Source organism: Eurytemora carolleeae, unplaced genomic scaffold (genome assembly GCF_000591075.1).
Source record: "Eurytemora carolleeae unplaced genomic scaffold, Eaff_2.0 scaffold104, whole genome shotgun sequence".
NCBI classification, from domain to species: domain Eukaryota; kingdom Metazoa; phylum Arthropoda; class Copepoda; order Calanoida; family Temoridae; genus Eurytemora; species Eurytemora carolleeae.
Window position 1 is genome coordinate 121,850 of NW_019396033.1, and position 13,438 is coordinate 135,287.

A 13,438-nucleotide genomic window follows, 5' to 3' on the forward strand; every position below is an offset into this window, starting at 1 on the left:
ATCCGAATATCCACTGTAGAAACGGGGTATTCAAATTTCGAAGTTCAATATCATTGTACAAATTTAGAAATTGACATTCTTAACATTTTCTATTAAAAATGTTGAACATTTGATGGTTTGTATCACAGGGGTGAATATTCTCGAAACTTGAGTAACAAAATGGGATTTTAAAGTGTTATAACTTGTGTTATTTTCCCTGCATACATTTTTAATTTTTAATCAAAAATCCTTTCCAGTTTTTCAAATTATATACTCCTGCAATATATACCCCTGTTCAGATATGGAGGATACCAGTTTGGATATTGGGCTGACCAGCTCGGAGATGGTCGAGCTCATCTACTCGGAGAATATATTAATAGGAAAGGGGAGAGATGGGAACTACAGCTTAAGGAATATATTTTTGTTGTAAAACTAATTATCTATAAAGGGAAACTACATTTATAGAGTGGGATTTCCGTATACAGCGGTACACTCATTAAACCTTAGGAGTAAAAAATGATGGAATTTGTCAGAATTTAACACTTCTATTTACAAAAATAGGCGACATCTACCTAATGTTTACTCAGATAAAAAATAAAGTGAATCGGACATACCCCTCCATTAATTAATGTACATTTTAAATTGCGTCTATAGTCCATAAATGATTTTTTTAGTGTTCTCTACAAAATTAATAGTTTTTTTTTTGTGAAATGAGTTTAACACATTTTTAAGATACTAAGAATTAACAAATATTTTTGATTGACAGGGTAGCGGGAAGACTCCATATTCTAGGTTTGGAGATGGTAGAGCCGTATTAAGGTACATAAATAATGTACCAAAACGTGTTTTTTTATCTGCGAAACTCTCGCGTAAAATATTCATATGTAAAATCATATCAAGGTACCGGAGATTTTTTTTAATACTATTTTAACTTAAAGATGTATACAGGATAATGGGACAGTTAAATCTTATCTTTAAATCTTAAAAATCGATATAAACCAAGCCTTCCCCCCCCCCCTCTGAACAAGTCCCAAACACTTCCATAAGATAAAAATTATAAAAAATATTCAGATATATTTGGTGTAGGTCGTCTGTGCGTGAATTCTTGTGTTCTGAAGCCATGCATCATCTGGGTATTCCCACATCTAGGTCAATCAAATCAGTTTAAACATTTTAACATTAAAAACCACTTTTGAATACCGAATTGTTGAAGAAATTCAGTTTTCAAAAACAAAAATTAGTTATTTTATTATGATTTATAATGGTTTTTGAGCTGGTTATCAGTCGGACCCGAAATGAAATCATTGTGCGTTAGTTATCTAAGCACTGATGTACCATGATTTATGCTCGCGCGGATGGCAACAATGTCACCGGTAGCCCCTCGAGCTATGCACATTGCACATGACTGAAACCCCAGCAAAAATGTAGTTTATGTTAAGCAATTGTTAACTTATTTTTTCTGCCTTTCCAATTTATTTTAAATTCCAATTTTTCAAAAAAAAACAATGTTTCAAATTTAACATTTCTGTAGAGCGGCCACGTTGATAGTAACAGATGATCCAATACCCCGGGATATGTTCTACGACGGTCGGCTAAAGAACGAGAGAGGAGCTGTAGTGCTCAGGGTTGCACCAACATGGTTCAGGTAAAATATGGACCATTCCAACAGAGGAATGTATTTGCTTAAAAGATCGCTCTCTCCACCCCCTTCTTAACAATGATGATGTCCTCAAAATGCGTTTTCTAAAAGTTTTGTTTTATCAACTAATAATTTATTTTCCTTCAAAGGTGAGAGAGTGGGTGTTTGTATATATTTATTGGATAATTTTTAAAGAAGAAGTAATTAAAAGCTTGCCGACATATGTATGAACTTTTGTTTCAAGTTAGCATTTTTATGGCGGGGGGGGGGGGGGGTGTTATCAAAGAAAAATACTTAGAAATTTCCATATAAAGACATTACTTATCCTTCCAAACTCTCTACAAGAAAATTACTCTTTCAGATTTGGCAGTTTTGAGATACTGGCTAAAAACCACGAGTTTACTGAGCTGAAAAAACTTGCAGATTTTATTCTGGAAAATTCCTTTAAGCACATACAAGAGAAAGGGACGTACAATCAACATTCCACCTTTATTTTTTCCCGTTTCTTTCTTCAAGAAACATTAAACTCAAATTTTTGTATTTTTAAATTTTTCAGAAACAAGTCAATATTACCGGTTAAAAAAGTTCAAAAGTTCTAAAATGTTTCTAAATGAAAAAAAATCAAAAAAAATCTGATATTTACCTTATTTTGAGTAATTTTTTACATTCAATTATTTTTTTTTGGCTCAAATATAAAAAACCTGAATGTACGCCTGGGTTCAGGAGAAGACGGATATATCGCAATGTTCTCCGAGGTGTGTGAGAAAACTGCGGCCATGATCGCTGGCTGGTCGACTGTAGGGTTCGCCCATGGGGTCATGAACACTGACAATATGAGCATAGGTGAGAACACGGAGAACAATAATATTTAATGAAAATCTAATCATAAAATTGTAGCATTTTGGGTTCGTTCATATTGCTGTTTAATTACTATCAAACTCATTTAATTATCAATTTACAGAGTACTTATTTATCAACCACCCGTTTCAAGATTTAGCCATCAGCATAGTATAGTGTGTTCAAATATAAAGTTTATAACATTATTACAATGCGTGCAATTTTACATTACAATCTAGTCTTATTCAACAATTTATGATGCTTTCGTGATTAACAAAGAAAATTAAAAATTCTTCCTTAAGGGACTTCAGACATGTTTTGAGTCAAACATTTAAAGAGAGACCTGAGCTGAAAACTTTAGAATGGTGGATATCGGGATTAAGGCTTAATCCACTCTTTTTCTTAATCTGCAGATTAAATATTGCTTGTTCTCCACTCATTTTTAATCTCCAGATTAATTATCCGATCAGGATTAAGGATATCCCATTCAAAAGTTCCCATCTCAGAGATGGGAACTTTTGAATGGAATCAAAACGTTAGCCTTTAAATCTCTATCAGAGCTGGGAACTTTAGAATGGATAACCTTTAATCCCAACTACTTAATCCGAATATCCACTGTAGAAACTCTTAATTTTAGTCCTTAATCCACTCTTTTTCTCTCTCTTTGGATATCCGTACATTTTTTTCTCCAATGAGAGTGCAGGAATATAGTTCGTAAATTGCATTGACCAATGACAGCCTTGAAAATAAATTCTATCCCATGAGAGAAATCCGCAATTTCTAACAAATCAAGAATTTGTTTGAGATTCTTTTGTAACCAATTTTAACTAATGTATCAATAAATAAATGGGTGAGAAATTAATTGAAGGCCCTTCCAGTCAGGAAAACCAACAAATCTGGCGTTCTTAGAATCCAATTTGTTGATCTAAATATTTAATCTAAGACTAACACAATCTGGAGATTATCTTAGTCTCGAGATTTTCAAAAACAGAGGATTAAGCATTAATCCTGATATCCACCATTCCCAGCTCTGAGCAACAATGAAGAAGATCGACTTTTATCTATAATTACGACGATTTAATTTATTGCTGATTGAGAAAAAGGTTTAAAGTTGTGAATCGGGAATGTCCCACTACAGGGTTACTTAAAATTACGTCTACAGTGGAAGGCGATTATATCGATGCAATCAAGACGACTTTCTACTTGAATTTTGATTGAAATCAAGCTTTTATTTAATTTTTTGTTATCTTTAAATTCGAAAAAAGCTTGTTAATAATCAAAACTCAAATAAAAAGACGTCTTCATTGTATTAATACAATCGCCTACCACCGTATGGCCCCCCAAAAACTTAAAATTAATTTTAGTTTCTGTTACAATCGACTACGGACCATTTGGATTCATTGATGAGTACAATCCCAGCTTTACACCTAACCATAGTGATGATATGGGTCGATATGATCTAGAAAACCAGGTGCAGTACCAGTCAAAGTTGTCACGCATATTGGATTTACATTTTAAGTGTGTTAGGGGGGGGGATGGTTCAAATATACGTTTTAAAAAATGCAATCTACCAGCTTGCCAAGTTCTAAAAATGGCAAAGCTACTAAATTTAATTTTTGAAAATTTTTAATGAGATTTAATGGAATATAAGTGTTTTACTAGCAGTCGCTAAATTTCCATGCAAGTTATTCTTGGCATATGATTTCAGCCTGTTTTTTTATTTTCCTTAAATCAGTTTTCAAAAATAAAAACTGATCTGCGTCTAAATATTTACTTAAAAATGGCCGATTATTATTATTATTATAATTTATGTACTCTAGGTTAATATTGGATTATGGAATCTGGATAAACTAGCGACAGCTCTTAAACATCTTCTGTCTGCAGATAAACATCCTCAGCTAGAAATTATACTTCAGGTGAGGACTAAGTATCTATATCTATTCTATATAATAAAACAAACATTCGTATATATTATATGTATATATGTTGCGTATAGCCGGCCCAATGGCTGGACTGATTGGGCTGAATTTTTTTGTGGACACTCATGGGTGGCCGGGGGGTGTTATAGGCTAAAAAAAATCGAAACTTTTAAATACTTTTTTTAAAACTTTTCTTTTAATTTTTTTTCCTGGGTAACGCCGGGTACTTCAGCTAGTAGCATTTAAATAATAAATTATCTTACACTTATCTTAATCAGAAAAAAAACAGAAGTATAGAAACCACCTGCTTTACAATGAACGACTGATACCGGATCCGTTGAATCTGTTTTTCAAGTGCGAAAATCCTTTTAAAATTAAAAACATTGTCGAATAGAATATAAAAATGGCGCGTTTTACAATTTTAACAAAAATTAAACACTAACCTAATATTTACCTTTTTATCAGGGATATGGGAAACATTTTCAGGAAACTCAGCTTACACTCTACAGGAAGAAACTAGGCCTACTAACGAAGGTGAGTTTTCTTAATAATATCATGTTCAGGAATGTTAATCCTTAGGAATACACTTAAGAAGTGAACTATGATATTAATAAACTTGAGCTCTCCCTAAGACATGGAAATTGGAAGTATTTAGGGGTGATCTCTTCTTAGCTTAAAGGATTATATATATATAGGAATCTTGATCACTTCTTAACGAATGATTTAGGTATCTTGATCAATGATCACTGCTCAAGGAATGATAATGTTTAGATTCTTGATCCCTCCCAAAGTAATGATAATATTTAGAAATCTAAATCCATCCCTAAGAAATAATCAAGGAGGGATAGTATTTTGGAAACTTAATCCCTTCCACAAGGAATGACACTATTAAAGAATCTTGAATCTTCCCTAAAGAATTATATTATTTATGAATTATAATTATTAAAAAGCTTGAATCCTCCCTAAGGAAAGATAATAATAAGAACTCTTGATCCCTTTCTGATAAATTAAAATTTTTAGAAAGCTTGAATTCTCCCTAAGGAAAGATAATTATTAGAATTCTTGGTCCCTTGCTTATGAATATATTTTTTTAGGAAGCTTGAATCTTCCCTATGGAAAGATAATATTTAGGGATCTTGATCCCTTCCTAAAAATGACGATACTTAGGAAAATGATCCCTTCCTAAAAAATGATGATATTTAGGAATCTTAATCCCTTCCCTTAGAAGGATATTGTTTATGAATCTTGATCCCTTTGTGAAACAGATTATTATTTAGGAATCTTAAAAATTACAATATTTAGGAAGACGAAGATGAATCGCTAATAAATCTTCTCCTTGATATAATGCAGAGAACACAAGCAGATTATACACAAACTTTCAGAGATATCAGGTATAGCAATTAGGGTTAGGTAGAGGCAAAATCAGGGGTGAAATCCAGGGTGGTATCCAGGGTGGAATCCAGGGTGAAATAAGCCTCGAGGGTGAAAAAAGGATGAAAAAAGTCTCAAGGTTGAAAACAAGGCTTAAATTCATACAAAATCAGCCTTTTTTTACTTAGATGAATGAATTAGAACTTTTGGGAGAAAACTTGTTGAGGGGATTCATCATCTTTTTATTGTGGAGAACCAAATTTAATTCAGGTTCCATTTTTCCCTTATTCCTTCCTGTTCGTTTTCAGTTTCTTTTTTTCTCAATTTTTTAAACCACCATCTAACGCGTACGCCATGCCCGGTGCATATGCAAAAAGTAGTGGGGGTGGGGGGGTGGTATTGAAAACGAACAAATTTATTGTTTTTACAATATTATTTCAGTGAGATAAGCCTGGATGATCTCGAAAATATCCGTGTTCCTGACTCTGCTTGGGGATTAAAAACCTGTTTAAAAAGTAAACAAACCAATGAGTTTATTTCTGCCTACGCTGACCGGGTGAAGAGGGACGGGCTGGAGGACGAGATAAGGCTACAGAATATGCAGGTCAGAGCAGGCCAAGAAAAATTGATTCTGGGGAGAAATATGTTGAAGAACCCCCCCCTCCCATCCCATCTTTAAAAATCTGGGGAAATGACAATTTTTTCGAAGAAATTTAATTATTTCCCCCATTTCAGTGGATAAAACTTAAACAAATTCCCTCTCCGCCTTCTAAATACTAATCATCTGGGGAAAAATTTATTTTTCAAGAAAAGATCTAAACCACCGTAGATATGTTTTGTCGGTAGTTTAAATAAAAAATGTTAACTACATTTTCTAAATATAGAAAAAAAAACTCAAATTTAGGTATACCTAGTTTGTATATATTCATAATACTAAACTTTTTTTGTAAACAAATGAACACCACGCCATATGTTCAATAAAAATGTTTGAAAAAATGTTTTCACTGTGTTAATACAGGATGCGAACCCGAGATATATACTCCGGAACTGGGTTGCGCAGGCAGCAATAGAGAAGGCGGAGCAGGATGATTTCTCCGAGGTTCAGTTTCTCCTTAAACTACTGCAGAATCCATTCAGGAAACCAAAATCAGATTATTTAAAAATTATAATTTTTTATGATGATCAAATTTTGATGATTTTAATGCTATTTTTACACACCCAAAAATCCTGAAAATATTACATTGAAGTTTCTAAGAAGTTTTTCTAACCGAAAAGCTTCAAGATGAATTTATAATTTTTAGTTTTATTTTTGATTTGATATTGGTTTTTAGAATTAACTTGGAAGCAGAGAAAAAAGGTTATGCCAGCCCACCTCCAAGCTGGTCAAAGAAACTAGCAGTCAGCTGTTCTAGTTGAGATGTAAAAACAAGCTAGCAGTCAGCTGTTCTAGTTGAGATGTAAAAACAAGCTAGTAGTCAGCTTTTCTACCTTAGATATATTAGCACGCTAACAGTCAGCTGTTCTAGCGGAGTACATCATAGTAAACTAATTGTGTCAGCTGTTCTAGCTGAGCTGGGTTTTGAACTATTTATAACTGTTAATCATACAACTTCTTGTTTTACTCTTCATAAATTCACTCTGAAGGAAAAATCACGTGACAACCTTTCACTGTATGTCTTATTTATCTCCAGTTAAAGCATATAAAATAACTAAAAATTTTAAGTTTTTCGTCGAGATTATATTAAAAATATTTTCAGATTAAAACCTTTAAAATTTTCCACCACAGTGTACTGAGTATGGGGGAGGGAGGAAGTAGAGATGGGGCTTTAGCTCAGGTAAACTTATTAATAATTTGAAGTAATCGGTCAGAAAAGTGAAAAGAAAAATAACGGATTGGGAAAACGTAAATATACAATGTAGGCCAGGTTATATCATTACAGTTTACTTCATAGAGGGGCGCGTAATGCGAGCGTAATACTGATGTCATAGTTGCCTATATTACATACTTTAAAAGGGTCATTCTTTATGAACTCAGCCAGTTTTTAAAAAACTTGGAAGTCATGGTTGGAATGGATTAAATTGTATAAAAGGACGAGTATGGTATAATGAACTATATTGTATGTTGTATAGAACGACGAGTATGGTATAATGAACTATATTGTATAATGTATATTGTATAGAACGACGAGTATGGTATAATGGACTATATTGTATATTGTATATAACGACGAGTATGGTATAATGTTCTACATTGTATATTGTATAGAACTACGAGTATGGTATAATGTACTATATTGTATATTGTATAGAACGACGAGTATGGTATAATGGACTATATTGTATATTGTGTAGAACGACGAGTTTGGCATAATGGACTATATTGTATATTGTATAAAAGGATGAGTATGGTATAATGGACTCTATTGCATATTGTATAGAGGGACGAGTATGGTATAATGGACTATAGTGTATATTGTACAGAAGGACGAGCATGGTGAAATGAACCATATGATATATTGTACAGTAGGATGAGTATGGTATAATGGACTCTATTGCATATTGTATAGAGGGACGAGTATGGTATAATGGACTATAGTGTATATTGTATAGAGGGACGAGCATGGTGAAATGAACCATATGATATGTTGTATAGAAGGACGAGTATGATATAATGGACTATATTGTATACTGTAAAGAGGGACAAGTATGCTGAAATGGACTATATTGTATACTGTATAGAGGGACGAGTATGGTCTAATGGACTATAGTGTATATTGTACAGAAGGACGAGCATGGTGAAATGAACCATATGATATATTGTATAGAACGACGAGTATGATCTAATAGACTATATTGTATACTGTAAAGAGGGACAAGTATGCTGAAATGGACTATATTGTATACTGTATAGAGGGACGAGTATGGTCTAATGGACTATAGTGTATATTGTACAGAAGGACGAGCATGGTGAAATGAACCATATGATATATTGTATAGAACGACGAGTATGATCTAATAGACTATATTGTATACTGTAAAGAGGGACAANCTTATATCCGCCCCTGACTATATTGTATATTGTATAGAACGACGAGTTTGGCATAATGGACTATATTGTATATTGTATGGAGGGGCGAGTATGGCATAATGGACTATATTTTATATTGTATAGAGGGACGAGTATAGTCTATTGGACTATATTTTATATTGTATAGAAGAACGAGTATGGTATAATGGACTATATTGTATATTGTACAGTAGGACGAGTTTGGGAAAATGGACCATATGGTATATTGTATAGAGGGACGAGTATGGTATGATGGACTATATTGTATGGAGGGACGAGTATGGTATAATGGACTATATTGCATACTGTACAGAGGGACGAGTATGCTGAAATGGACTATATTGTATACTGTATAGAGGGACGAGTATGGTGTAATGGACTATATTGTATATTGTATAGAAGGATGAGTATGGTATAATGGACTCTATTGCATATTGTATAGAGGGACGAGTATGGTGTAATGGACTATATTGTATATTGTATAGAAGGATGAGTATGGTATAATGGACTATATTGTATACTGTATAGAGGGACGAGTATGGTGTAATGGACTATATTGTATATTGTATAGAACGACGAGTATGGTATAATGGACTATATTGTATACTGTATAGAGGGACGAGTATGGTGTAATGGACTATATTGTATATTGTATGGAGGGACGAGTATGGCATAATGGACTATATTGCATACTGTATAGAGGGACGAGTATGCTGAAATGGACTATATTGTATACTGTATAGAGGGACGAGTATGGTGTAATGGACTATATTGTATATTGTATAGGAGGACAAGTATGGTATAATGGACTATATTGTATATTGTATAGAAGGATGAGTATGGTATAATGGACTCTATTGTATATTGTATAGAGGGACGAGTATGGTATAATGGACTATAGTGTATATTGTACAGAAGGACGAGCATGGTGAAATGAACCATATGATATATTGTATAGAAGGATGAGTATGATCTAATAGACTATATTGTATACTGTAAAGAGGGACAAGTATGCTGAAATGGACTATATTGTATACTGTATAGAGGGACGAGTATGGTCTAATGGACTGGACTGACCAACTAGGAAAAATCCAGGTCCCCCGACAAACCCTGAACAAGCTTGTGATGAACTATCTGGTCACAGAGGGGTTTAAGGTTAGTGATTATTAAAAAAGATTTTTTTTTCATTGATAAACGGGAAATGGATGTAATTTTCATCGACTCTACATTCAATGAGTTGCATGTTCAATCCACAGCAATAATTTTTAAACCATTACTTGTAATGGTGTCATCCTTTTATTTCTATCCAAAAATTATTATTTTCAATTGCTGTTCTCCGAATAAAATGGATGCGGATTTTTTTGCAGAAATAGGGATGGAATTAAGAAAATATTATAAATTTTCGAGATAGATAAACAACGATATCTTCCTCATTGTTAATCCGATAATGTGCTAAAGAGTTCTTATATTGAGTGTCAAATTCCCTTTAGTTTAGACTATTAAATCAAATGTTATTAAATAGAAAATATCCTTGATATTTAAAATTATACAAAACCTCTCAGATTTACTTATTGTGATCAAGTCTTAACCAATGAAATTATCTAGAAATAACTATAACTATAAAGATTCTTCTGATCTAGGATGCTGCTGAAAGGTTCCAGGACGAGTCTGGAGTATCTGCAGACATAGATCTCAACCTACTGGATACTAGGATCAGTATCCGGGATTCTATACAGGTACTAGGATACTCATGCTCAACCTTTTGGATACTAGGATTAATATTCGGGATTATAAATACTACAGGTACAATGATGTTTAACATATAGATCACGACCTACTGGATACTAGGATCAGTATCCAGGATTCTATACAGGTACTAGGATACTGAACCGACTGGATACTAGGAAATACATACAAAGATCTTAACCTTCTGAATTCTACGTTACAGGATTAAGGGGAAAAATCATTCACTATAAATTATTTCAGATTTTTTCAATATGCTTTTGTGTGTTTAACTAACTCCGTGGTCTTGGTCTCCCAAACTGACTTCCAGATTAATGACCATTGATTGATTGATTGATTGCTTGATTGCGTGATGGATTGCTTGCTTGATTGATTGATTGATTGATTGCTTGATTGATTGCTTGCTTGATTGATTGATCGGTATTCTATATTTAGGCTGGTAAAATGGAGGAGGCCATTGCTCTGATAAATGACCTTCATCCGTCTTTGCTTGATGAACAGAGGTAATTCGGGCAAAGGATTTATTTGACCAGAGCTGGGAACTTTTGAATGGGATATCCTTAATCTTGCTCTGATAATTAATCTGGAGATTATAAATGAGAGGAGAACAAGCATTATTTAATCTCGAGATTAAGAAAAAGAGTGGAAAAGCCTTAATCTCGATATCCACCATTCTAAAATTTTTAGCTCAGAGCTGAAAACTTTAGAATGGGATATCCTTAATCCCGATCGGTAAATTAATCTGGAGATTAATAAAAAGAGGAGAACAAGCATTATTTGATTTTGAGATTAAGAAAAAGAGGAGATCAAGCATTAATCCTGATATCCACTATTCAACAGTTCCCAACTCTGAGCTGGGAACTTCAGAATGGTGGATATCGGGATTAATGCTTAATCCACTCTTTTTCGTAATCTCGAGACTAACACAATCTCGAGATTATGTTAGTCTCGAGATTAGTTATTTAGGTCAACAAATTTGATTCTAGGAACGCCAGATTTGTTCGTTTTCTTGACTAGAAGGGCCTTAACTTAATTTCTCACACATTTATTTATTAATACATTAGTTAAAATTAGTTAAAAAAGAATGTCAAACGTATTATTACATATTTTAATTTAACGATTAATTTACAAAATGGCCGACAAATTGCGGAGGTCTCTCATTGGATATAATTTATTTTCAAGCCTGTCAATGGTTAATACAATTTACGAACTATATTCCTGCACTCTCATTGTAGAGAAGAACTATGTACGGATATCCAAAGAGTGAGGAAAAGAGTGGATTAAACACTAAAATTAAAAGTTTCCACAATGGATATTCGGATTTAGCAGTCGGGATTAAAGGTTATTCATTCTAAAGTTCCTAGCTCTGAGCTGGGAACTTTTGAATGGTGGATATTGGGATTAAGGCTTAATCCACTCTTTTTCTTAGTCTCCAGAATAACATAATCTTGCAAGATTATCTTAAAAGTGTATGTAAAACGATAAAATTCAAATTAATATTTAATCATCTGAGAAACTGTAGCAGCCAATCAGAGAAAAGCGGGCAACCAATGAGAGAACAGAAATATTCTCATTGGAGAAAAATTTAGAAAGTAGAGGAGGCTTTAGAGTTTGCTGGGAACCATCTAGCAGAGAGAGGAGAGGAGGATGCACAGGTGAGAGCACCACTCATTAACCTTCTCCCTTTCTGTCATCCCTACCTTCCAATCCTGTTAACTCCTGTTAAATCTAAATTTTAAAAAATTGGACTAATTAAACCTGGATGTTGGCCGTTAGTCATGATTACCTCCTTGTTTATTAGGTTCTGCAGGAACTAGAGCGAACATTAGCTCTGCTTGCATTTGAGGATCCATTTAGTTCACCTTTCTCAGATCTTCTCTCACTAACACATCGGCAGCAGGTTAGTTCGTTATTGTTTAGTTGATTTTTCTTCCCTTGATTGATTGATTGATTGATTGAGTGATTGATTGATTGCTAAGGTGGCAGGAGAAGTAAATGAAGCTATACTTAAAGCTGAGAATGCTGATTCAGCTCAGTCCCAGCTAGCCACTAATCTTAAACTCCTTATATGGGCACAGGTGAGCAAATTATTAAGCTTTTTAGGATCGCATTAAAAATTTTTACAAAAAGAACAAATCGGTTTTTAAAGAATAATGAAATGAAGCAAAATTCATAAAAAATGACTGAGCTGTGATAATTAATGGACATCTACCAAATCCATGAAAAGCCGGTTGGGGAATTATCAGGACGGATAAACATACAAAATAAGCACATTAAAACTTAAGTGACAGATAAACCTTAAAATATATAGGGTTTGTATTTAACATTCAAGGTTTGAATTTAACATTCAAAACAAAATGAACATTTCATGATAATATATTTGACGTTTTTTCTTCAGGGAACCAGACTTATTTACATTATACAAGGTTACCCGCAAAGGATTAGACTTCAGAGACGACTGTACGAAATTAATACTGTCTGTTTCCTCATGTACAATATATATCATTCCCCGCAACTGTAAAATTGTGTCTTTGTCAGAACTAAAAGACTTAGTTCAACTAAGGGATAGTCGTATCTTAGTTTCAAGTCGTCATTACAATCTTATCATTTGTTGGTAACCCTTTAATCCATATTTGCTCTAGGATGAGTTGGATAAAAAGAAGGTCAGATATCCTCATATGACAGATCTTGCCTCCGGAAAATTACAGGATTCTAAATGATCCTTGGAGCCGGAGGTTCGACCTCTGGCCTTATCCCCTCTCTTCCCCTCACCCCTCGACCCAATCCCCTTCTTCGCCCAGCCTCGGGCTCCTAGTCGAGCTCCTCGAGGTCCTCCGCATCTTGATCCTTCAGCTCCTCCGGGTCCGGAGCAGATGAATCCTC

General features: G+C 33.9%; 1 protein-coding gene across 1 annotated transcript; it reads left to right on the plus strand.

Moving 5' to 3' along the window:
• Window positions 1-270: 270 nt before the first annotated feature.
• LOC111697577 (selenoprotein O) lies at window positions 271-9,896 on the plus strand. Its single transcript, XM_023467630.1, has 14 exons — window positions 271-390; window positions 746-798; window positions 1,066-1,128; window positions 1,511-1,624; window positions 1,980-2,083; window positions 2,342-2,461; window positions 3,820-3,926; window positions 4,276-4,371; window positions 4,840-4,908; window positions 5,677-5,765; window positions 6,187-6,349; window positions 6,764-6,882; window positions 7,077-7,580; window positions 9,857-9,896. The coding sequence occupies exons 3-13, from the start codon at window positions 1,100-1,102 to the stop codon at window positions 7,159-7,161; spliced, it is 1,095 nt and encodes a 364-aa protein (XP_023323398.1). The 5' UTR covers window positions 271-390; window positions 746-798; window positions 1,066-1,099; the 3' UTR covers window positions 7,162-7,580; window positions 9,857-9,896.
• Window positions 9,897-13,438: the final 3,542 nt, after the last annotated feature.